Raw genomic sequence first — 26605 nt, 5'->3', positions numbered from 1 at the left:
ACATCCTAACCCCTGTTTTCTTTAGAAAGAGTTTGACTGTGATCATTAGCCATTTATAACTATAACCCTATTCAAATGAAAACAAACATTTATAAACAATATTTGGGAATTTGGGACACAGTTCTCTTCAAATTGTTTCTTGCTGTTTGTGGGTGCTATCAATCCCAAGGGGATCTTGAGAAAACCTAGAATCATAGCCAAATCCTGGCTGTAGTAAGTAGTCAGTTGTTTTGGATGTTGGATCCTCAAGAGGTCTTATTTGATCAAACCATATTATTCTGGAAGGAATCCATAGCTTTTCATCTTCTGTGGAAACAAAAGCAGAACCTCTTCTCCAAAGTAACATGTCCTTAGACTTAAATTTTGAAGTCAAGGCATTTTTAAAATATATACATTAGATTAATCTGGCAGTATTTATAATCAAATGTCTTTTAGCAGCTCTTGCTCCATGTTCAGCAATAGCTTGTCAAGCAATTCAGAGACAACATAACATACAATATCCAGACTCTCTGTGTATTCTCCATCTTTATGTGGCTTTTTTTCTTTCTTTTAAACTACTCTGTTTCTTTTATTTTTTGGCTTTAATGACAGGCTTTCTCTGTGTATCTTTGGCTGTCCTGGAACTTGCTCTGTAAATCAGGCTGAAATCATAGAGATCTGCTGGCCTCTGCCTCTGAAACCCTGGGATTAAAGGCGTGTGCCACCACACCCAGCTACTCTGTTTTTTTCTCTACCAAGCCAATGTATATTTTAAAACACATTGTAAAGAGTTTAGAGGATTTGTTCTGTATTCTATGAAGGACATTCCCCTATCAGACAGTTTTTGGGAGGTGGCTCCCTCCACAGTGTTGAGTCAGCATCTCTTTCTGCTGTGTGTACTACAGACTAGCTGGCCCTGACCTTCCAGTCAATTCTGTAATCTTTGCCCCATGCCTAGCAGGACTGCTAGATTTACGGATGCATGCCACCACAGCTGACTGTTTTACATGGGTTCTGGAGTTGTCACCAGACTTTCATGGCCCCAGATGTTATCATCATCATTTTTATTATTATTTGGGTAAAATAATGTGGGAAAATATTAGGGAAATCTGAGCTAAGGAATGAAGTTGATGTTTGTTTGTTTTAACTACCTTTCCATAATTCTTTCCATCTTGTAGGTCTTTGGACATAGGGAATCAAATGAGCGCTCCCGAGGAGACAAACGTTGCACATGCTGGAAGTCAGGTAAGATGACATTCATTTTTACAGAAAATGTTTGAGAGTGTGCCTCACTTAAGAGTCCTTAGTCTTTTAGGAACAAAATGACAATTATATTGGGGTATCTTTGTCGGACTTGTATTTCAGCAGATTGACAAGGTCTTTAACAACATTGGAGCAGACCTTCTAACTGGTGGGTGAAACAGAAAATAAAGAAGATGGGCTGCAGAATAAACAGAAAAGAGTAAGTTTCTCTACTTTAAACAAAGCGTTTCTATTGTGAGATTTCCTATAAACCACATGTATTTCCTGGGAAATACTGTGTGACCTCTTAACAAGGAATAGTCTAACTCTTTGTGAAGTGTGTTGGGAAGGAGTGTGTATATGCTATTTTGGGTTCCTTTGTTACCACACACACACACACACACACACACACACACACACACACACACACACACACACGGTGTCTTGTCTTGATCGCTTGTCTCTGCTTGGATGGTGCCATCAGTTACAGTTATGCTGCCTGTCTGCTTCTCCTCAATTACTGCTTATCAATAAAGTTTTTCTAATTTTTTAATGTATTCATGGTGTCCGGGAGGGTTGTACAAATGAATGCAGGTGTTCACAGAGGCCAGGAGAGGTTATTGGGCCCTCCAGTGTTGGAGTTACAGGGAACTGGGAGCTGCCTGATAGAGATGTGGGGAGCTGCACTCAGGTCCCCTAAAGAGCAGGTGTCCCCTTCTAGCCACCAAGCCATCTTTCCAGCCGCAGCTTTTCAGTATGAAATCATCTCTGACTACATTCCTGTCAGAGTGAATGCAAGCCCATTCTTTGTTAGCCCAGCAGCCGGTTTTTTGAGCGTAGTTATCTTCATTACATTTGAGTTTTCCTTCCATTAATTTCTGTAGGGCTGGATTTGTGGCTATGTATTGCTTACATCTGGTTTTGTCATGGAATATCTTGTCTTCTCCATCTATAGTGATTGAAAGCTTTTCTGGATACAGTAGTCTGGGCTGGCATCCATGTTCCCTTTGGTGTTTTGATTTTTTTTTTTGTTTGTTTGTTTTTTGTTTTCAAGACAGGGTTTCTCTGTGGCTCTGGAGGCTGTCCTGGAACTAGCTCTTGTTGACCAGGCTAGTCTCGAACTCACAGATCCACCTGACTCTGCCTCCCAAGTGCTGGGATTAAAGCCATCACCACCAATGCCCTGCTGGTGTTTTGATTATTATGTGGCGAGGGGACTTCTTTTTGTGGTCCAATCTATTTATTGTTCTGTAAGCTTCTTGTACTTTTATAGGCATATCTTTAGCTTCAGGAAGTTTTCTCCTATGATTTTGTTGAATAAGCTTTCTGTACTTTTGAGCTGAATTTCTTCACCTTCTTCTATACCTATTATTCTTAGGTTTGGTCTTTTCACTGTGTCTCATATTTCCTGGATATTTTGTGTTAGGGATTTGTTCGACTTGAGATTTTCTTTGGTTGATGACTGTATATCCTCTAATGAGTCTTCAACACCTGGTATTCTCTCTTCCATCTCTTGTTTTCTATTGGCTATTCTTACATTAGAGGTTCCTGATCGTTTACCCAGCTTTTCTATTTCCAGCATCTCCTTATTCTGTGTTTTCTTTATGGTTTCTAATTGTGCTATCAAACTGTGAACTGTTTGAATTGTTTCCGTCACATGTTTGGTTGTTTTTTCTTGTCTTTCTTTAGATTTTTTTAAAAGATTTATTTATTTATTATGTATACAGTGTTTTGTCTTCATGTATGCCTGCAAGCCAGGCACTAGATCTCATTACAGATGGTTGTGAAGCCACCATGTGGTTGCTGAGAATTGAACTCAGGACCCCTGGAAGAGCAGGGGTTGCCTGCCCCTGCCTTCCAAGTGCTGGGATTAAAGGTGTGCGCCACCAACTCCCAGCTCTCTTTAGATTCTTTAAGAGAATTATTTCTTGAATTTTTTGGTTTGTCTTATACCATTTTATGTAACTTTTTGCTTGGTTTTTCTTCTATTTCTTTAAGGGATTTTCTTGTTCCTCTTTAATGGTCTCTATCATCTTCACAAGATAATTTTTTTTCTTAGGTTTTTTGAGACAGGGTTTCTCTTTGTAGCTTAGGAGCCTATCCTGGCACTCGCTCTGGAGACCAGGCTGGCCTCAAACTCACAGAGATCCGCCTGCCTCTGCCTCCCAAGTGCTGGGATTAAAGGCGTGCGCCACCGACGCTCGGCTCATAAGATAATTTTTAAGGTCCATCTCTTCTTCATCCTGTGCATTGAGGTTTTCAATTCTTGCTGGTGTGGAGTCCCTAGATTCTGCTGCTGTCATATTGGTCTCCTTGTTGTTGAGTGTGTTCTTATTCTGTTGTCTTCCCATCCCTTCTTCCAGTGGGTGCAGGTGGGGCCCCTCCCTCTCTCAGGCAGTAGGCAGAGGGCTCAGACTTAGGCTCAGGCAGCAGCTGGAGGGCAGAGGGCTGACAAGGGTGAGGTTCATCCGGACTTAAGGTGGGCCTTCCACTTTCCTTACTTAAATGTAAGTCTAAAAGCTCAAAGCTCTTGAACAATATTCACAATATTATGTTTATGTAAATGTTATGTACTATTGAACCAAGTCAGCTGGGCTTGATTTCAGAATGTTGTGATATTTAATTCCCTTCTCCAAGAAAGTGAGGAGAAGCAAATTGGAAAGGGAGAAAAGGTTAAGGCAAATGGAGATTTAAGATGACAGGGCTGGGCACTGTTGCACATACCTATAATCCCAGCGCTTGGCCAGCAGGAGAATCAATAGTTCAGTATTAGCCAAGGCAACATAGTGAGTTTATTGGCTCTCCTTAGGTTACGTCGTGAGACCCTGTCTCAACTCCATCCTCCACAAAAGACTTACTTTAAAAATGCACACACAGGAAAATATTTGAAATAAAAGTAACAAAGTATGTATTTTCCTTACTGTATTTGCATAAGTAAGGTTTGCAAATCATGAGTGTGATGCAGTACATGTAAAAGTGACCAGAAAGTAGTTGAACCAGAACAGGGTAAGGTTCTTTTGAAATCTATTTTGGGCTGGCAGGATTAGATGGCTCGGATGGTAAAGGTGCTTGCCTGAAAGCCTGAAAGCCTGAGAACCTGAGTTTGGTCACCAGGACCAAATGATGGAAGGAGAAAACTGACTTCACAGAGTTGGCCTCTGACACCCAAGCCCTGGCACACCTGGGTGTGTCTGCTGGTATACACACATAATAAATAAATAGAAATAAATTTTAAAGCTATATGTTATTAAGTTTTTACATACATATAGAGTAGTTATACATAATTAGTGGGCAGACTGTTATTTTGATATGACACACATATACACATGCACACACATACATAAAATTAGGATAGTTAGGACATCTCCTCAGACGTTGTTTCACTGGATTGGGAATTTTTTTAAATTCTACCATTTTGAATAATGGAAATATTTGAACCATATTGTACTATTGTTCTAGAGCATTAGAAATTATTCCCCCTGCCCAAGCACTCTACCATTAACTGTCTTTACTCCACCTCCTACATACCCTTTCCAGGATCTAATAGCCACTCTCAGAATACGTGCTTTGTTTCTAGTTTATTATTTGTGTGTGTGTGAGAGAGAGAGAGAGAGAGAGAGAGAGAGAGAGAGAGAGAGAGAGAGAGAGAGAGAGAGAAAGAGACAGAGACAGAGACAGAGACAGAGAGGTCAAGGGACAGTTATGTGTGCTCTCAAATTGATCTCAGGCTGTAGGATTTGCACAGCAAGCCTCTTTATTCACTCACTGAGTCATATCATTAGTCCTCAGAATAGTTGATGGCTTTTAAGTATAGAAAAGGTTTAATCCTCATATATAGGCAAAAGCTTTAAAAATACAAGGACTGAGCTAGCCATAAATCTTAGAAACAAATTGAAACATATGCACTACATTATGTTGGTCAGCTTTGAGTTGGTGTAACAAAATATGCAAGATAATCAGGGGAGGTTCATTTTGTCTTCAGTTCCCAGAGGTTGGCTCCATAGTAGCTTGGCCAGTGGCAACAGAATAATGTAGCTGGGCATGGTGGCACATGCACCCTGGAGGCAGGAGCAGGTAGAACTCCATGAGTTCAAGCCAGCCTGTCCTGCACAGTCATTTCTAGGACAGTAAGTGCTATGTAATGAGATTCTGTCTGAAAACAAACAAAAATGAATAATAGCATAGGAAAATGTTTGTGGGATAATATTTAATTGAAAATATAAAATAAGCATGTAGCATATAACAAAATCTGTACAAAGAAAAATATTCAAAGGAAAGTATCTCATTGAAAACTTCCTGAGCCAGTCAGTGGTGGTGCACATCTTTAATACTAGCACGTGGGAGGCAGAGGCAGGCATCTCTGTGAATTCAAGACCAGCCTGGTCTACACAGTGAGTTCCAGGACAGCCAGAGCTACACAGAGAAACCCTTTCTCAAAAACCAAACAAAATCCCGTTTTCTGTGTTTTCATTGACTCATCATCTATATTGTGTACTGTACTGATTCATAATACTTTATAATCAGAAAAGAAGATGTTAGGAGTGAGGACATTCTAGTGAGAGTCAGTTCAGAGTACTAAGGGATAGTTCACTCTGTGGTCAGATAAGACCACCTAACACCCATTCTGAGTTTCTTCCTCTGTAGCTGAACTAACACTTGCACTTTAAAGAAAGATTTACAGATTAAATATGATAATCAAATTGAGAATTTTTTGTAAGGTTAAGATTTGTTTTACACATTCAAGAATTTAATATTTCAAATGGGACATGGTAGCCTACACCTGTAATGTTAACACTCTAAAGTCTGAGGCAGGATTATTTCCATGAGTTCAGGGCTAGCCTGGGCCAATTAGTTCTGTACTGTACTGGCTGTTTTTTGTGTAAACTTGACACAAGTTAGAGTCACCAGAGAGGAAGGAGCCTCAGTTGAGGAAATACCTCCATGAGATCCAGATGTAAGACATTTTCTCATTTAGTGATCAGTTGGGGAGAGCCTAGCCCATAGAAGATGGTGCCATCTGGGCTGCTGGTCCTCGGTTCTATAAAAAAGGTGGGTTGAGTAAGTCAGGGGTAGCAAGCTAATAAGCAGCACCCTCCATGGCCTCTGCATCAGATCCTGCTTTCAGGTTCCTGCCATGTTTGAGTTCCTGTCTTGACTTCCTTCAGTGATGAACAGCAATGCTGAAGTGCAAGCCAAATAAACTGTTTCCTTCCCAACTTGCTTTCTGGTCATGGTGTTTTCATCGCAGCAGTAGAAACCGAAACTAAAACTGGACACCTACACACACACACCAAAAAAAGTAGTACTTTAATGTTTCTTAAAAACAACATTATTATATTAATTCTAGCGAGTGTGTGTGTGTGTGTGTGTGTGTGTGTGTGTGTGTGTGTGTGTGTGTGTGTGTTTATTGGCCTTAGAAAGATAAGGTGGGTGCTGGAGAGGTGGCTCAGTGATTAAGAGCACTGGCTGCTCTTCCAAGGGACCCTGGTTTGGTTCCCAGCACCCACATATAGGCTAAAAACTGTTCATAACTATAGTTGCAGCACCATTCTCTGGCCTCTATGGACACTACACATTAGTTTACAAACATACATACCAGCAAAATGCATAATGAATAGAATAAAAATAAAGCTTTAAAAGGAATTTAAATGGTACTTTAAAGTAATGTTCAGTTGTTTCTCATTTCAAATTCTGTCTGTTTATAAATTGTATTTATTTTGTTTGGTGCCATGTGTGGTATATATGCATGTGCATATGAAGACGAGTTGACAGCTTGTGGGAGTCCATTCTCTCCTTCCACCTTGTGGGTCCCAGGGATCGAACTCCTCAAGCTTGAAGGCAGGTTCCTAACATGTGGAAACCCCTTGCCAGACCTCACATTGTACACATTTTTGTCTGTTAGGCAGCTGCATGTTATGGATGAAACTCATGTGATGAATCAAGTGAAAGAAGATGTGTGCTATGTGTCTCAGGACTTCTACAGGGACATGGAGATAGCAAAGTATGTATGATGGTCATTGGCATTTGGCAAGTGGATTTTCAGGTGCTGTTCTCAGTTGCAAATTTTGTAAATATTCTTTTTCAGATTAAAAGGAGAAGATAATACAGTGATGATTGACTACGTTTTGCCTGACTTCAGTACAATTAAAAAGGGCTTTTGTAAGGTAACTTTTAAATTTCTTTTTTGTTTCATATTTTTATTTGATGCATATGGCTATTTTGCTTGCGTGTATGTCTGCATTGCACTCATGAGCAGTGCCCACAGAGGCCAAAAGGTGGTCACATTATCTGGAACTGGAGTTATAGACAGTTGTGAGCCACTATGTGCATAGGTGCTGGGAATTGAACCTGGGTCCTCTAGAAGAGCAGCCAGTTCTCTTAACTGCTAAGCTATCCTTCCAGCCCCTAAAAGGTAATTGAAAACAAAATCCTCTATAATATCTTCTCAAGTGACAACCTTAGCCATATTTGGTAAGTATTTAACATCTGGCTGGGTTGACAGGGTCTTACAGTGACTGCCTTAAAGGCAGTCCTTTTGTAGCCATTTCTTTAGGCACACGTAGGTGAATTTAATTAATGAGTCTCTTACTGAATTTATTTAGGAAAAATATTAGTCAAATGATAGCATATGTGGTGATATTTTGTTTATGATCTAACAAAGCTTTCCTGAAGATCAGAGTGCAGAGCTAGCCACACTAGTCAGTCGTAGAGGCCAGGCTGTGGTGGCACACACCTTTAGTCCCAGCAGCCACACTAGTCAGCCATACAGGCCAGGCTGTGGTGGTGCACACCTTTAGTCCCACACTCTGGAGACAGAGACAGATGGATTTCTGTTAGTTCAAGGCTAACCTGTGCTACATGAAATCGATCTGGTCTAAAAGAGAAACAGAGCTCACAGAACCTAGGTGATCCCAGCACTTGGAGTAACATGCCTTTAATCCCAGCACTAGGGAGGTGGAGACAGAAGTGATATTACTGGGTAAAGAGAGGAATATAAGGAGGAGGAGACAGGAGCTCAGTGCAGTCTGTGGAACAGTGGAGTTGGAAGCTATCTGAGATTCCCTGAAGACAGATGCAGTCTAAGGACAAGATTGACTTTTTTTTTCCTTTTTTAATTTAAATTAGAAACAAGCTTCATTTACATGTCAATCTCAGTTCCCTCTCCCTCCCTTCCTCCCCTGCCTCCACCCAACCCCCTATCCCATCCCCTTTCTGCTCCCTAGGGAGGACAAGACCTTCCATGGGGGATCTTCAAAGTCTGTCATCATTTGGAGCAGGGCCTAGACCCTCCCCTATGTGTCTAGGCTGAGAGAGTATCCCTTTATGTGGAACAGGTTCCCAAAATCCATTCATGTATTAGGGATAAATACTGATCCACTACCAGAGGCCCCATAGATTAACCAGACCTCCAAACTGACATCCTCGTTCAGGGGGTCTGGAACAGTCTTATGCTGGTTTTCCAGCTATCACTGTGGGGTCTACAAGCAACCCCTTCCTTGTTCAGGTCAGCTGTTTCCCTGGGTTTCTCCAGCCTGGTCTTGACCCCTTTGCTCATCACTCCTCCCTCTCTGCAACTGGATTGCAGAGTTCAGCTCAGTGTTTAGCTGTGGGTGACAAGCTCCCCTTTCAGTCTGAGCATTGGTAGAGGTGAGAACGCTCTAGTGGCTGGCCACTTTGCTTCCCTGATCTTCAGCTTTAACCTCAATGTCTGTCTCTGGGTTTTTATTATTAATACCATTGAGAATTTGTGCTACATCCATATGTGACAAATGTTATTTTAAGTAATATTGTTTAAGAATTGTTTTGAGCCTGGTCGTGGCGCACACCTTTAATCCCAGTACTGTGAGGTAGAGGCAGGTGGATCTCTGAGTTAGAAGCCAGCCTGGTCTACAGAGCTAGTTCAGGGCTATACCGAGAGACCCTGTCTTGAAAAACAAAACAACAACAACAACAGCAAAATACTTGAAAACCAGTTAGAGATTACTTATTTTCCTGTTATGAAAAGATTTGATGTGGATGATCCCAAACTGAATTTACTCATGTCTGTTCCAGTATAATCAGATTGTTGTGAAGGGAAATCTCCATTGCACATTCCAAGTGTTAAGAAGCAGTTTATCTTCATTTTCAAGATTATTTCCCCTTGTCTTTGATCAGCTCAGAAAAAGACAGTTCTGTGTTTGACGACTGTGAAGTCTGACCTAGTTAATGGCTTGATAAAGACTCTTGGGAAGTTAAAAACTTCTACTAAGAAATGTACAGAGATATGATAATATTCATTTAGAATAGTGGGAACTTGGCAACAGCCTAAGTAATTTAAGGAAGATAATTTTAATATACTTTTGTAATAAATAATGATGAAAACAAAGTAGAACTACATGATTATCATAGATTCGCCCAAACTGTAATATTTAATAAGAAGCAGTCTATAGACGGGTATGCATACCTTCAGTCTATGTAGAATGCAACAAAACTAACCTAGTTTTGCATAGTTTCAAAAGACTGTGAATGTTGAACATCAGGTTTAAAAAGGAATGATAATGTATTTGTAAACTTGCATCAAGCTACTTAATGGGTATTTGTAGCTTATGTAAGTACTTGTACCTAGCATGCCTGAAATTTTTCTTTCCATTAACACAGAAGTGAAATACAGATTAAAATTCACGAAGGAAAATTGTCCCAAACATTTAGACTGTGGCAGCTCTCTCATTAGACACACTTGATCATCTACATGTTTTTATATCTAATTATAATCACAATCCAATTATAAGAGATGCTTTGGAGACCATAAGACACAGAGGCAAAGTTGTCTGTTCCTGCAGAGATGGGCCTGTGTAAGGTCACAGCGATTTCTAGTTTCTCCCAACCTGACAGATCACTGGAATCATGAGGGCATTAAAAATCTCTATGGTCAAGGCTGGCCAAGTTGGTTCAGTGATTGAGAGCATACACTGCTCTTCCAGAGGACCTGAGTTCGATTCCCAGCACCTGTCAGGTGACTCACAGCCACTTGTAACTCCAGCTTCAGGGAATCTGAGGCCTCTGGTCTCCTTAAACACCTGTAACCATGTGCATAGTCCCCCAGAACACATATACATATAATTAAGAAGTAAATAAATAATTTAGATCTGTTTGGTTTCTCTTCTTCATCCTAGGAGATTTTAGTTCTTAAGTCAGAGAACTTTTCTGGATAATGGACAACTAGGAAGGAATCTTTCTCTTTTTTAGAGCTTTTCTCAGGGCTGGAGAGATGGCTTGGTGCTTCATAACACTGGCTGGTCTTCCAGAGGTCCTGCAGTTAACCAAATGAGGGCTCACAACCATTTGTAATGAGATCTGGTGCCCTCTGCTGGCCTGCAGGGATACATGCAGACAGAATACTGTATACATAATAAATAAATCTAGCCAGGGTCAGTTGGGCTGTGTACATTCTGGTGGAGTGGCACCAAGTTCCACAGCAATCTGGAACCTCAGTCTGTTTATTGCTGCACAGCCAGGAGGAGATAGTGAGTCTCGGTGGGAGGTGTCAGTTACAGTGGTCTCTGGCTGTAATCATTGGTGGGAAGAAGCTATGGTTGCTAGTTTTTGCACATTGGTCAGGTGATAGGAAACATTCCTGTTGGGACCACAGGAAGGCTTTGCCATTCTAACCCTGACCCCTGTGTGGGAGGCTTTGCCACTCCAACCCTGACCCCTATGGGGGAAGGCTTTGCCAGTTCCCATGTGTTGAGGCATTGATACTTGATGTGACTGTGTCATGTTCACAGTACACACTCACTCAAGCCTTCATCTACTTTTTACATACTAGGGGTTGCTAGGCCCCCAAACTAATTGTTATTGATTTTCTTATGTAATGTACATGTTATCAGATGAGAACATAAAGTTAGTTGAATTGGGCTCTTGCTATATGAGCTATTACAATAGTATTTTTTAAGAATGGTTTACTCTTTGTTGATTAATGTTAAAGTTTATACCCTATATACAGCCATGTTTAGTCATTTATATAAAAGTTATTGTGTATAAGTAAGTTCAGTTATAAAATTTGAGTTTCTTTAGTACTTTATTTTGTTGTTTCATGCTAGGAAAACAAAATTTTGACATTAGAGAAACATTGTTGCATGAAATGCGAAAAATGGTTTTGAACCTTCATACTTATTGTCTTTTGTTTTGTTTTTTTAGAGACAGGGTTTCTCTGTGTAGCTTTGGAGCCTATCCTAGCACTAGCTCTGGAGACCAGGCTGGCCTCAAACTCACAGAGATCCGCCTGCCTCTGCCTCCCGAGTGCTGGGATTAAAGGCATGCGCCACCAACGCCTGGCTCCATACTTAGTGTCTTAATTAGGGTTCCAATTCAATGGCTGTGAAAAGACACCCATGACCACAGTAGCTCTTTTTTGGGGGGAGGGGAGGTGTTCGAGACAGGGTTTCTCTGTGTAGCTTTGGAGACGTGGCTGGCCTCAAACTCACAGAGATGAAAGGGAAAGTCAGTAATACTATTATATTTCACAGCTGTTTTCCTGGTTCACATTTTGTTTGAAGTTGCAGTCATGACATATTTTAATCAATACTGTGCTAATATGGGGCACCTTTGTTTTGATGAATAGAAGCAGTAGGTGTGGGATGCCCAGTGTCCATTACTTCTTAGTGGGTTTTCCAGTTGTGCTCTATAGGTTTTTATTATTATTTATGTTTTTGGTTTTTTTGAGATAGGGTTACTCTGTGTAGCCCTAGCTGTTCTGGAACTCACTCTATAGACCAGGATGGCCTGGAACTCAGAGATCTGCTTTCCTCTGCCTCTGGAGTGCTGGAAGTAAAGGCATATACCACCACACCCAACTACTCTGTAGGTTGATTGGTTCAACTTATGCCTGCTGTTTGCTATCACATACCTTTAGTGTGTTCATTTACCCCTAGATTCTTTATTTAAAGGCTATGGATTATGAGTGTTTTTCCTCATCAAATGTAAATATTATTTAGTAGATTTTTTTTTTACTGTGAGAATATGGAAATTTGGACTAACAAGTTAAAAATACCAAGAAAGGCCATTTTAGTGCAAGAGTTTATAATCTCATCTCAAGCAAAGTTCCCTGGATTTTAGGTGCAGAAAGTAATTATATGTTGCTTCCATGCATATATAATCAGTAATTAGTAGTTCTGCCACCTTATTTTTTGTATTAAAGATTTATGAGGTCATATTTTACTGTCTGTAAACCATCGCCTTATCACAAATTTTAAAATGTAGCTAGGTATGGTGGTGCATGTCTATAATCCCAGTATTCTAGACAGTGAGGCAGGGAGATTACAATTTAAGGCTATCCTGTCTTTGTCTCAACAACAGCAACAAGAAAAGCTTAATAGTGAAAACAAAGAAAAAATTAAAATCTTTTTTTTTTTTTTTTTTTGTTTTTGGAGACAGGGTTTCTCTATATAGCTTTGGAGCCTGTCCTGACACTCGCTCTAGAGAACAGGCTGGCCTCAAACTCACAGAGATCCACCTGCTTCTTCCTCCCGAGTGCTGGGATTAAAGGCGTGTGCCACCAACACCCGGCAAAAATTAATATCTTACCAATGGACCCCAACCTGTTTCGAAGCCATAGCCGTGATTGCCGCCTGCCTTTGTGCCTAGCTGAGTCTTTCCAGAGACAAGTAGGTTTCCTAATATTGTTTTTCTTCTTTTTCTCCTTTAAAGAAATGCAGCCACATTTTTTAAGAACATCATTTTGACGGGAGGAAATTCCCTCTTTCCAGGATTCAGAGGTCGGGTTTACTCAGAAGTCCGATGTCTGACGCCAACAGATTATGATGTTTCTGTCGTGCTGCCTGAAAAGTAAGTGTCTTTATAAAGAAGCAGAGCCATCTTCTGGGAAGGTCTATAGGGGTTGGGGATGGGGTGGGGTGAGTGACAAGCTTGGCTCTGTATAGACACTGGCTCATTTATTCCCCAGGGGGATCCTGGCTTTCTTTCTCCAGAAAATGAAAGTTTAAATATTAAGTGAGTTAGAAGAGATGGCATGTAACGTGCCAACCAAGCTGCTCTTTCCATGTGTGTCAGTCCTGGCTCCAAGGATTTTTATAGACAAAGAAGCCAAATTATTGGATTTATTTTAGCCATACCATTATCTGCTGAGTTCTATCAAGAATAGAAGTTTAAGAATTGAGTTATTAAGATCATCTATATCAATTCATATCTTATGGGATTTTTTAGTTGTAAATGTTTTGTGAGAACTTTAGAGTTGACTAGAATGTATTTTTATTAAAAATTGTGAAGTCATTTATGGTGGTCATTGTCCATAATCCCATTTTTAGGAATTTAGAGGCAGAAAAATCAGGAGTTTAATGCCAGGCTCAACTACATAGCAGTTTTGAAGCTGCTGATCCATGTGAGACTCTTTAAAAAAAAAAATACTTAGAGAAATCTGTTTTAATGTCTACTATTGTTTTTATGAAAAAGGGGCAGATAGTATCATTTCACCATAAGCAGTTAAGGTAGAACTCTGGAGCTGTGGATGTGGGTTTACCTATCATTCTCCCCAGAGCTTTGCATTGGCCATTGGAGAGAGAAGGCCTTGTGAGCCCGAATCATTATGGTTAGTTCATAGCAGCTACCAGAGCAAAGCCTAGTTATACTGCCTGAATTAGAAGGGCTTTTATTTTATTGTTTTTTTTTTTTTGTTGTTGTTGTTGTTGTTTGAGACAGGGTTTCTCTGTGGCTTTGGAGGCTATTTTATTGTTTTAAGAGTGTGTGGCGGGGGTTGTGGAAGGGGTGTGCTACAGGCATGTGTGCAGAGGTCAGAGGACAGCTCTGTGGACTTGGTTTTCTCCTTCTACCTTTATATGGGTCCCAGGGATTAACTCTGTTTTCAGACTGAGGTAGAAAGAACTTGTGTGGTGAGCCAGCTACATCACCTGCCCGAAACCTGCTTGTTTGTTTTTGGTCATGCTTTGAGGTCATATCACTGGCTGGTCTGGGACTCACTGTGTAGACCAGGATGGCCTCAAATGCATATCAAGTACTCTGACTTTCTCTGCCCCCTGTGTGCCAGGATTCAAAGCCTGCACCACCAGACCATGGCTAACTCAAAGCTTGCCTAGTGGTAGTGGCAGAGTTACAAATAAGATCCTATTCTAATTAAATTGAAAGGTTTGGGGTTTTTTGTTGTTGTTGCTTTTACACTAAAATAGTATTTTTCAAAGTCTGTAGTAGTAAAAAAGAAGGCCCTCATCTATATCACTTTATTTTCCTTTGTTTTTGTTTTTTTGAGACCCAATGTGGCTTGTCCCAATAGACCCTAAACTGGCAATCATTATGCCCATGCTTCCAAGTGCTGGGATAACAGATATGCACCACCTGTAACACTTTCATTTGTAGCTATTGGGTAAAAGGATTAAAGAATGGTAACTGCTGGAATAATTTTTGGTCAGCAGTAACATTCATATACTTCTTAACACTGGGTTTTTGTCCTGCATATACACATCTGAGGCCAAGGAATTGACACAAATAGCTTTTGTTCTATAATTCTATGAGTCATGATTGTGCATTTTTCCCTTCAAAGGAAAAACACAGGCACAAATATAAGGACATAAATAAACCTGTTAATAAAAGGTTGCAGACAAAGTAGGTAAGGCAGTTCTCTCCACCTCCTCTGATCTCAGCTGGGGAAGAGGAGGAATAGAGCTGAGTCAGCACAGAGCCCTTAGGGGCTGTAGTCAGCAGAGCCAAAGAGTGCCTGACTTGGTCAGATTTTACCTCCTGTCCAGCCTACTGAGAGACAATCAGCAGTGTCTTACAGCAGCAACAGTACAGACTGAGTGGTGCTGAGACAGTTTCTAGGTCCACACTATAGTACAGCTGCAGGGTAACCTTGGAACCTCCTGTTCCCAGCTCCAAAGTGGGACTGACCCATAGCTGTTGATGGCTTCCTATGAGAATCATCAGGTTCATACATCTTCACTTGGGTTTAGGTCCAAAGTTAGCACATTTTTTCCCCCTTACTCATCTCCAGCTTTTGTTTATGTTCTGGGGTTTTCACAAAAGTAGAGGGACCATAAAAGAGGGGACATGGGGGAAAATATCCCACTGCTTTAGTCTGATGAGGAAGAGCTTATCTCTACACTGTAAATGGGATTCCATTAAGTTGAGCGAAAGAGTCTGCAATTGACATTTGTTCTATAAATGGTCAGTTGGCGACTGTGTTCATTTGCATCATCTCTATTTCAGCCCTATTACTTACTCCTGGGAAGGTGGAATATTGATACCTGAAAATGATGACTTTGAAGATATGGTGGTTACAAGAGAAGATTATGAAGAAAATGGATATAGTGTCTATGAAGAGAAATTTGATATTTAAGAAACATTTTGGAATGAAAGTCTTGGGAAGTTTGATTTCAAAGTTCCTTTGAAAGGAGGTTAAGGACTTTGTTACTTTTCATCGTTAAGAGAAAAATCTTCAACTAACATAAATAGTCTGAGTCATGGCTGATGTTCACAGGCATCTAACGTGGGTTTTACTGTCAAGTGTAATTAAGCCCATGTTTCATTTAGTAGTTAGACTACTATACCAATACTTACATTGTTTCTGAGAATACATTGTCTGTCATGAGAAAGTGAGAGTAAATGTTTAATTCTTCATGCTTGAAAACTCACCATTCAGTTGTTCCTAAAAGACCTTTGTGTAGTTTTGACTGTGATAGGCTGTGTTTGTAGACTGATAAGATTCTGATCTCTTGGAACTAAGTATTTTATTTAAAGTTTGTTATTCTTATTTGCACATTATAAAGTTGGAAAGATCAATACTAAATATGTATGTATGATGTTTCCTTTTTATTTAGTAAAAGTTTGAGAGTGTAAAGATTTTCATAGTGTCTGTGGTCACCACTGTTCTGAAAAAAATGTGCTTTGTTTTAGAAGTCCTTTTATGTGAGCCACTGTAAACATAGTAGGATAGGAAGCTTAGTGACAGTACACTTGCCTACCATGCTTAAGGCCCTGGGTGTGAGCTCTGCACTGCCAAAGCAATTGCTTTCCAATTTGAGGAAAGAGCTGTCACTTTCCTGGAGTTAAAACATGCCATCCTGGAGGCAAGTTCCTTAAAACTCAAGAAGAACTAAAGAGGCTCATTAAGACTCAAAAAGCAAACAACTCAAAAATCTCAAAAAGTCCCTAAAACTTAGCAGATTCACAAGGCCTCATCCATCCTAGGATGTATAAATAGTAATGCCTTCTGGGAAAATACTTTCTGACCTGCAAGTCATGTAGAGCACTCCAAAGTATCAGCTTTTTCTGAGTTGTTAGTCATGCTAGAGTGGGTGTTAAGTGACACAGCTACCTTTGAGATATCTATGCTGCTGTATGTATCCCTCACCCATATTCCTGTAATTAATTAACACCAATAAATTCATTGGTTCACTAGTTAGACTTTGGCAATGTTGTTACTTTGATATGTTGTCAGTTCCCTATCTGGGTGACTAGACGTGTGTATGTGCAAATACTGTCATACAACACAGTGACATTAGCAAATGAGTCAGATAGGTTGCTTGGACTACATGTGTGACAGCCATGAACACATGGGGTCTTGTATCTGTCGAGGTCAGAAAGTCAAAAACAGAAAAAGCAGGTGCCCTAACACAAGGATGGATAGCTACATGAAGAGTGAAACTAGATGCTTATCTCTTACCCTGGACAATACTCAACTACAAATGGATCAAGGACCTCAGAATAAGACAGGATCTTGGAATCTGTTACAGGACAAAGTAGGGAATATAGAGGCACAGAAGAGAACTTTCAACCAACCACTGACAAATGGGACCTTGTGTGATTAAAAAGCTTCTGTGTCACATAGGCCACCATCATCTCATGAAGAGGTAGCCTACAGAATGTGGGGGAAAAACAGCCTTTTCAGCTGTATGTCTGACAGTGGGTTAGTGTCTAACATATGCAAAGAACTTTAATTAGAAAAAAAAAAAACAGGTGGTCTTGGTGTGCACCTTTAATCCAGTACTTGGGAGGCAGACGCAGGGGATCTTTTGAGTTTGAGACCAGCCTGGTCTACAGAGAGAGTTCCAGGACAGGCAGGGCTACACAAAGAAATGCAGGGCCAAGCTGGGCATTGGTGGCGCATGCCTTTAATCCCAGCACTCGGGAGGCAGAGGCAGGCGGATCTCTGTGAGTTGGAGACCAGCCTGTTCTCCAGAGTGAGTGCCAGGATAGGCTCTAAAGGTACACAGAGAAACCCTGTCTCAAAAAAACAAAAAACAAAAAACAAACAAAAAAAAAGAAATGCATGGCCTTCAGAACTCCCAGAAATGAACATCTATTCGCTGTAATCACCCAGCCATTCTGATGTAGCAGTATACAGCACAGCAAGTGGATAGAATTTGTTCTGGAGAAAAGAGGATTCTAAATCCTCTGAACTGCAGAAGAGGATACCAAGGTGGTCAGAAACACCTGAGACATTATGGAGTCCAAGAATCTTGACCAAATATCAAGAGGCAGCCTTCTTGCTAAAGTGACTTAACAAGATTATCTGCTTCAATGGGGTTTGATAAGGAAATGCACAGATGGACCTAGGAGGAAGTTTAGAAGTCTCAAATTTGACCAAGCAAAGAATCTTTGTCATAGCCCAATCTGTGAATCACAATTTAAACATTGCTTAAGCATTATAAATCAGAATAAATCCTTGTGGAAATTTAATATTCTACTATGAGGTAAACACTTATTTGTTGGGGAATATTATTTTAAGCTTTGTGGCTTCTGTTTATGCTGCATTTGTTTAACTCTGTGACTCTGTGTTACTATACCTGTCTAAAACATGTGGTGGTCCTAATAAAGAGCTGAATGGTCAATATTGAGGCAGGAGCAAGGATAGGCGGGGCTGGCAGGCAGAGAGGATAAATAGAAGGAGAAATGAGGGAGAGGAGAGCAAAAGAACAATCAGAGGAGGACAACAGGGGCCAGTCATCCACCCACCCAGACACACAGACAGCCACAAGTGAGAAGTAAAAAAGATATACAGAAGAAAGATAAAAGCCCAGAAGGAAAAAATGAGTATGTTAATTTAAGATAAGAAAAGCTGGCTAGAAACAAGCCAGGCTAAGGCCAGACATTCAAAACTAATAATAAGCCTCCAAATGTATTTATTTGGGAGCTGGGTGGCAGACCCCTCAAAAAGGCAAAAAAGCCAAAAGAGCAAAAACACCATGCAACACCTATTACTTACCAAAAGGAAAATTTTAAGCATTCTGCTCTAAAATACTTAGTCTAAAACCAAATGATATTATTCTTAGGATTTTAATTCCTTTTCAGCCCAATAATAGTAATATATTCAGCAGTCATTAGTGGCAAGGACTGGCTGGTTCAGTGGTTTCTGTTTAGAAATTATGTCCAAGAACCCAAAAGAACCACTCAGAAGAAGTAAGTTTTTCTCTATAAATAAGTTAATTGGAGTTCTGTTACTGAATATTTTGCACAACATCATTAAGCTTAAGTAACATTTCATTTATATAAAACATGACCCACTTCCCCCATCCAGGCCCTAATTTCTAAAGGTTCCACAGCTTCCCCAAATAGCACAAGTAGCTGGGAAACATGTTCAGAACATAAGCACTTCAGATTCCAGCCATGTTGGTACTTATGCTATTATCTGACTCAATCTGAAATATAAATACAAATCTATTTGCTTAACCCCCACCACCACACACACACACACCACTTTTTGTTGTTTTGAGATATGGCTCACTCTGCAGCCTTTAAGAGCAAGGAATTTATCATGTGACCCAAGCTGGCCTCAAACTTATGGCAACCCTCTTACCTTAGCCTCCTGAGTACTGGGATTTACAGGCATCAGTCTGATAAGTTTGTGTCTGTATGATTGTACATGTGTATGTGGGTGCATGTACCTGTGCACACACAGAGACCAGGAGACACTGTTGATAGTCTTATCTCTCTTCATTTATTCCTTTGAGGCAGGGTCTCTTCTTTAACTGGCACTCATGTTTTCTCAGCTAAGCTGGAAGTCTTAGTGATCCATTTATCTCCATTCCCTTTAAACTCAGGTGATAGTGTGTGCAGGATGCCTGGCTTATTATGTGTGTGCTGGGATTCAAATTTCTGTCCTCTTCATTGTGCAGACACCCCTAACCACCTCTGCAGTCCCATCATGACCATTTTTATTCTAATGAATTAACTAATTAATTAATTAAAACTCTAAGACTGTTTCTCTCTCTAGCCCTAGCTGGTATATAACTCATATGTAGAACAGTGTGGCCTTAAACTCATAGAGATCCAATTGCCTTTGCCTCACAAGTGTTGGAACTAAAGGTGTGCAGTCCTATTTTTATTTTTGTTAGTTTTATTCTTTACAAGCTTTTTTCAGAAATGATAGATCAAATTTGGGACAACATTAATTTAGAAATTGAAAATACAAAACTGAGGCTCAAAGAGAAGATTTTTGCCTAAAGCTTTTATATTCTAAGTAGTGGTTCCAAAGACAGGCTGATACCATTATGGTATTGGTCAAAGTGTCAGTCAGTCATAGTGATGCCTAGCAATTTTCTATCAGTTCATGTCGAGACTCCTGCCCTTTCTTGGGGGTAAGGTAGGGATATGGATGTACATTTACAATGTTCTTCCAGTTTCTCATGAACTAGCCTCTCAGTGACCCATTGGAAGTTGATTAATAGCCTTCCTAATTCTGAAAAGAACCACACACACATAGGGAAGATTAATCTTTTACTGTCAAAGTATTATTATGCTTTGTGCCCTGCTTTTTCAAGTTGGAAAAAACACAGAAATCCTATAGCTTAATGTTCTTATTGTAATAGAACATTTGGTATTAGATTAATAATTTGTCCATGAATTAAAAGCAAAGTTTGAAAATATATATGTGTCCATGTGGACCCTTGTTGTATCTCTGAAGCAAGCACAATGTGGACTCTAGTCCAATCTCAATTTCCACTATAATCTGGGTGATATCAGGAATCTTTCACTAGAAAAACGCATATGCACAGATATAATGGTTATACCATGGGGATGGTTTTCTGAGAAGACCTCTTCCTTCTGAAACTCAGCTTTTGCCAGACCTTGCAACCAAGTTAAAAAGAAGCTTTGAAACCATTTAAAAGAATGTACTCAAGTCTCCATACTGTGTATTCAACTTGTTTAACTGGCCTTTCAGAAACCAATGTAACCAACCTTGTTTGGATATACCAAGTTTTACAACCTAACAGCTTTCACAACCTAAGCTAAACACTTAGCTTAACTCTGTATTTATTGTGACAAGCCGGGACTCAGAATAGAGGTGTGTGTGTGTGTGTGTGTGTGTGTGTGTGTGTGTGTGTGTGTGTGTGTGTATGTGTGTGTGTATCAGTTATTGAAATCAGCCACTAGGTTGAAAACCATCTGAAAGTAAAATCCACCATAAAATTTGAAGCATCATGTGACTGTGGGTTGATAACTTTTGTTTGAAGTTTTGAGTGCTATTCTGGGTCAGCGGGAGTCAGTCCCTTGCAAAACTCTGTTAAAATTTTCCTGCAAGAAATTCCTCATTCTTTCCTCATACTTTTTTCCTGGTTGTTCGATAAATACAGAACAAAATTCTTTGTTAGGACCAGACAGCAAGGCAGGCAGACATCACACACACATCCACATATACCCCCTCACACCACACACAGACTTCAGACAACTAATAGGTAACTTCATATACAGCAAATAGACAAGAAAGACACACGACACAGACAACAGAGACAGGTGGGTAACACCATGAAAGAATTGGAAAATTCAAATTTGTGTACACTGTTGTCCTAAACTATTCCAAGACAAAGGGTCTTTTTGTTCTTTAATGTGGCATCAATACAGTACACTATAGTTTGGCTATTTGGAATCCCTTCATAAGCATTCCTTTGAGACAGGGTCTCTTGCTGAACCTGGAGCTGGGCTGACAGCGAGCAAGCCCAGCTCTCTGCCCCTAATAGTGCTGGGATTACAGGTATATACAGCCATGCTTGGCTTTTACATGGAAGCTGAGGGCTCATGTTTGTGTAACAAACATCCTTCTCTGCTGAACCTTCTCTCACCCCCTCCTTACCTTTAAAATTAGCATACAAAGTAATGGGTTTCATTGTGGCATTTTCATAAATATATCTGCATACTTTTAATGAAGAGCTTGAATCTAAGCACTTAATTCAAGACAAATGAAACAGCTTTTTTATAAAAAGATGAAACTGATACCAACTCAGCGTGTTTTTTAAGCACTTATATTTTAAACTCCCTTTTCCTCATGACTAATGACAAAAAATATGATTACAAAATGCTGTCTCTTTCTGTGTAATCTTCAGCAGAAATTGAATCTGTAACCTGTGCTATACTAAAAGAATGATGCCAGAGAGTGAAGTAACCAGTGTAATAAAGAGCAAGAAAACAGAGTAAAGAACAGTGAAAAGGAGAGAAGTTGAAACGGTGAGATGGAGAAACATAAAAACTGGGTACCAAAACGGGGCCAGGGAGGATGGGCACAATTATGGTTTTTGGATACTTATGATTTTAAAATATTTAGTTTTTGATTCATTTTTTTATTTTTTATTTTTATTTTTATTTTTGGTTTTTCAAGACAGGGTTTCTCTGTGTAGCTTTGGAGCCTATCCTGGCACTTGCTCTGGAGACCAGGCTGGCCTCGAACTCACAGAGATCCGCCTGCCTCTGCCTCCCGAGTGCTGGGATTAAAAGCGTGCACCACCAATGCCCGGCAAAATATTTAGTTTTTTTGTTTTAAATATTTAGTTTTTAAAAATCCACTTTCTCCTTACTTGCAGAACCAAGTACCTGGTGGTAGCTAGGGTCAAGATGCTACCTATTGCATTCTTCCTGAAGGTCAGAACCAGAAAGGCCTACATATGACATGAACTATGTTCACTCGGCACAAGTGGCTCTACTGAACAAACAATTCTTAAAGAAAGAATATCCAAACGCCAGTGTCAAAGAAAGAGCTTCAAAACTGACCATGGCCCCCACAGTTGTGAAGGTTTGGTTCAAGAACCAATGAGCAAAATGCAAGAGACTCAAATGTGACACTCAGCAGAAACAAGTACACCAGCAGTCACCCCAAGACCAAGAGCAACACCAGCAGTCACCCCAAGTCCAAGAGCAACACCAGCAGATATGTCAATTAAAGCTTCAGGAGTTACTTCAATTCCAATTTCAACAATCACCTCAAGTCCAATGTCAGCTGTCACCGCTACTCCAACACCTACTGTCACCTCAAGTCCAACACCAGCCATCACTTCTTGTCCCACTTCAGTTACCTCAAGTCCAACACCAGCTGTCACCTCAAGTCCTACTTCAGTTAACTGAAGTCCAGCACTAGCTGTCACCTCTAGACTGACTTGAGTTACCTCAAATCCAACACTGGCTGTCACCTCTAGTCCAACACCAGCAGTCACCTCAAGTCCAACACCAGCAGTCACCTCAAGTCCAACACCAGAAGTCACCTCACGTTCAACACCAGCAGTCACCTCAAGTCCAACACTAGCAGTCACCTCAACTCCATCATCAGCTGTCACCTCAAGTTTATCATCAGCTGTCACCTCAAGCCCAACACCAACAGTCACCTCAAGTTCAATGCCAGTGGTCACTTCATGGTGGAGTCAATGCCAGTCTATCCCAGAGTAAGGAGAATACACCACCAGAAGGCCCTACCAGCATCCTGCCTGAAGCCCACGTTTATACCAACAAAGTGATGCCCTCATTCCAACTCTGCCTGTACCCTGACCTTAAGGACTCCAAGTGTCCCCCTGAGGGCCATAAGATAGTCCATTTTGGTTGTTTCCAGGACTCTTCCATATACTGGCTCCGGCCCATCTTGAGGTCTTGCAAACACCTCTAGTACTTCCCATTAAAGAAGCTAGAAATAAGGACGACTCATATTAGACATGTTTGGGGAGGGTTGTTTTTGTTTTTGTTTTTTTTGTGAGACTGGATCTTCCTATAGAGTCTGGTTGGCCTGATACTATGTACACCAAAGATGACCTAGAATCTATGGCTATCCTACTACTTTCTACCCCCACAGGCTGGGATACATCCTTTTAGAACTTATTTATTTTATTATTGAATTGAAACTGGGGAATTGAAACTAGGCTTCCTATGTGTATCCTAGGATGCCGTCCTCTTGAGTGTAAGAGCCTCCTAGAACCCTGGGATGAGTACGATCATCTAACTTGACTTCAAACCTGAGTCTTCAGCCACTCTAGCCTATGCCTCCCTGCCAGCTGTATGTAATTCTGCCCCAGCTGCACCTACCTGATCTTATGGTGGAAGGAGTTCCCACAGAATTTAGAGCATTCCATGTACAAAGATATAAGGCTGTCTTCTTTGGTGTTAAATTAAGACTTTCTGGTATGTCTGTGTGGTGGTTTGTTCAGGAATGGCCTCCATTGGCTCATATTTGACTGTTTGGTCATTAGAGAGGCACTACTAGGAGGTATGGACTTTTCAGAGTAGGTGTGGGCTTGTTGGACAACTGTTACAATAGTTGCCATGGGGGAGGGCCAAGGCCCTGCCCCAAATGACTTGACAGATTTTGAGATGGGAGGGAGAAGGAAATTAGATCGTTTCTAATTGAAATAAACTGTATAAAATCATTTCTATTTAAATAAAATGTATAAAATTGTTTCCAATTTAAATAAAATTTATGAAGAAAAAAATCCACTTTAAAACTCTTAAAAAAACATTTATTTACTTTACTGAAGAAGTGTGTTGCCTGCATGTGTATGTATGTGCACCACATGCATGCATGAGTGTACTGCCTGGAATCCAAAGAGGCCATAGGAGGGCATCAGATCTGTGGAATCTCCCTTTACCCTGTGTGAATATATGTTGCTGTGGTTGGCTAAATAAAGAAGCCGACTGGCCAATAGTTGAACAGGATAAAATTAGTCAGGAGAGCCACCCTGAGAATGCTGGAGGGAGAAGAGCAGAGTCAGAGGAGTCTGGAGCAGACACAGAGAGAGCAAGATGGGCATACTGTACTGAGAACAGGCACCAAGCCATGTGGCAAAGCGTAGATAAGATATATGGCTTAATTTAAATATAAGAGAAAGCTAGGAACAAGCCTGAGCTATTGGCAGAGCATTTATAATTAATACTAAGTCTCTGTGTGGTTACCTGGGAGTGGTTTGTGGGACAGAAACTTCTGCCTACACAGATCCTCTGGAGCTGGAGTACAGATGGTTGTAAGCCATCATGTGGGTTCTAAGACTAAACCCATTGTGGCATTTAGTTTTCCCATAGGAAATTGTTGTTTAAAAATAGGATGGAATCCAAAGAGCTGGATCAGTAAGTAAGAGCATGTACTATTCTTACAGAGAGGACCGGAGTGAGCACCAACAGTGACTCACAGCTGATTGATCAAGAAATTCAGATGCCTTGGACTTCTCCCTGGAGCACTCACATGCATGTGCATTACACATACATACATGCATGCATGCATACATCCATACCTACCCACAATATAAATAATAAGAATTACACAGGGAAAGTATCTTAGAAACAACAATTTAAAAAAAAGAAACCTTAACTCTATTACCTTTATTAACATGTTTTTTACCCAGGGTTTACACAGGAGCTGAGGCCCTAACTCAGGTCTGACACTGTGACTGAGCTACCTCCCTAGCTCCCATGATCATTTTTGACATCTAACATACTTGACTACAGTAATCACTTAAAAATAAAGGAGAAGGACATGGTGGTATACAAATGTCATTCTAGAGCTTAGGAGGCCGATAGGCAGGAGGATCAGGAGTTCAAGGTCACCCTTGGCTAAACATCAAGGTCAAGGCATTCCTGGGCGACATGAAACTACGTCTCAAAAATATTAATACAAACAACCCCACTACTAGTCATAATAATAAAGGAAGAAGTTGGATTCAATACCTGACATCTGGGTCTTCTCCATGTGAAACTTCTTTATTTTCATACTAACCAGATCCAGTAAAGTAACCCATGTCTACAGAAAAACAGGGATTTTCAAATACTTAATACCAGTTGGTTTTTTGTTTTTGGGGTTTTTTTTTTTTTTTTTTTGGTTTTTTTGAGACAGAGTTTCTCTGTGTAGCTTTGCAGATCAGACTGGCCTCAAACTCACAGAGATCCTCCTGCCTCTGCCTCCTGCGTGCTGGGGTTAAAGGCATGTGCTACCACTACCCTGCTTAATACGATATTTTTTGTCATGAATTCAACATAGGGAAAAAACATCTATTTTTGGCTAAATGGCCGAGAATGATTACAGATGAGGGGTGGGTGGTAGAAGGCCTGGTAATATAAAGAGTAGAAAATATTCTTAATATTCTTAAACTCAGTTTTCTGCCTTTGTCCATATACTCTATTTGAACTTAGGTTAATAACTTATTGGAGAAATACTTGTCTGTAATAATAATGTTTACTTATACTTTGATGATGCTATTTGCCTGGAGAGCTTTATATCATCATTACATGGTCTACTTGTACATGGTGGCTCTAAAATACAATGAAACCTTTCCTTAAAGTGGGTCAATACTCCTTTTCCAATTTCAGTTGTACAAAAGGTAATTCTGGATAGCAACACTAGTCTGGGAGCCATACTTCCTCTGCTCACATGGTCACAGAGGCCACTTTTTAGTCACCAGGGCCAAAGCTCATGTCTTGGCAGTACCTTCACCCTGAATCTCAGGCTACCTTTCATTTTATTTTATACTTTACTTTTCCCCTTTCTTTTTAAAATGTTGTTGCCAGGGATCAAGTCCAGGGCCTCATGTATGATAAGCAACTGCTATGCACTGAATGTTATCATAGGGCCCATACCCTTTCCATAGTCACTTCTTAGCTTTGCAGCTTTCCACTTTTATCAGTCATGAAAACTTAGTGATTGTTTCTTGCTAGGTTCTGTTCTAGGTGATGAATAAGCAGATTAATGAAATGACAGTCTCAGAGGACAGAAAGACAATGAAAAAATACACCTGAAAATACATAATTTAGGTGTGGATTTATGTGTCAAAAGAAAACATAAAGCAGGATGGAGGTTAGAGTAAAGAAAGCAGCTGTTTTGGCCAGTAAAGGAAGCTCCTATCTTTCTGAAGGGTAACATTGGAGCAGAGGTCCAAACTACTGTGAAGAAGTGGATTCCAGATATGTTTGGAAGAAAATGGCTCTAGACAGTAGAAAATACGAGTAAGATAAACTGTAACAGAAGCATGTGTACACCTATTAGAAAGACTCCCGAGTCAGGCTCCATGAAATACCGAAGTCTAATCTCTGGGGACCCAGCTTCCTGGATCGTATAGCCCCAACTTTTTCTAGCTCACGTCAAGTCCCTTTCTCTAATGTGGTGTACTACAAAAAGTGAACTAATAGATTTCTTTACGAT

General features: G+C 40.3%; 1 protein-coding gene and 1 long non-coding RNA gene across 2 annotated transcripts in view; both read left to right on the top strand.

Moving 5' to 3' along the window:
• Nucleotides 1-1495, top strand: part of LOC100764975 (SCY1-like protein 2) — a 51169-nt gene extending 49674 nt beyond the window's left edge. Inside the window, 3 exon segments of the mRNA XM_035451374.1 lie at nucleotides 1158-1224; nucleotides 1345-1392; nucleotides 1394-1495. Of these exon segments, the coding sequence (XP_035307265.1) occupies nucleotides 1158-1224; nucleotides 1345-1392; nucleotides 1394-1480 (202 nt within the window). The 3' untranslated portion in view covers nucleotides 1481-1495.
• Nucleotides 1496-12702: 11207 nt separating this feature from the next.
• LOC118239577 lies at nucleotides 12703-16626 on the top strand. Its single transcript, XR_004772091.1, has 2 exons — nucleotides 12703-13044; nucleotides 15436-16626. It is a non-coding gene; the product is annotated as an uncharacterized LOC118239577 (long non-coding RNA).
• Nucleotides 16627-26605: the final 9979 nt, after the last annotated feature.

This window comes from Cricetulus griseus, assembly GCF_003668045.3.
Source record: "Cricetulus griseus strain 17A/GY chromosome 1 unlocalized genomic scaffold, alternate assembly CriGri-PICRH-1.0 chr1_0, whole genome shotgun sequence".
NCBI classification, from domain to species: domain Eukaryota; kingdom Metazoa; phylum Chordata; class Mammalia; order Rodentia; family Cricetidae; genus Cricetulus; species Cricetulus griseus.
This window is presented reverse-complemented; position numbering and strand designations above follow the sequence as displayed.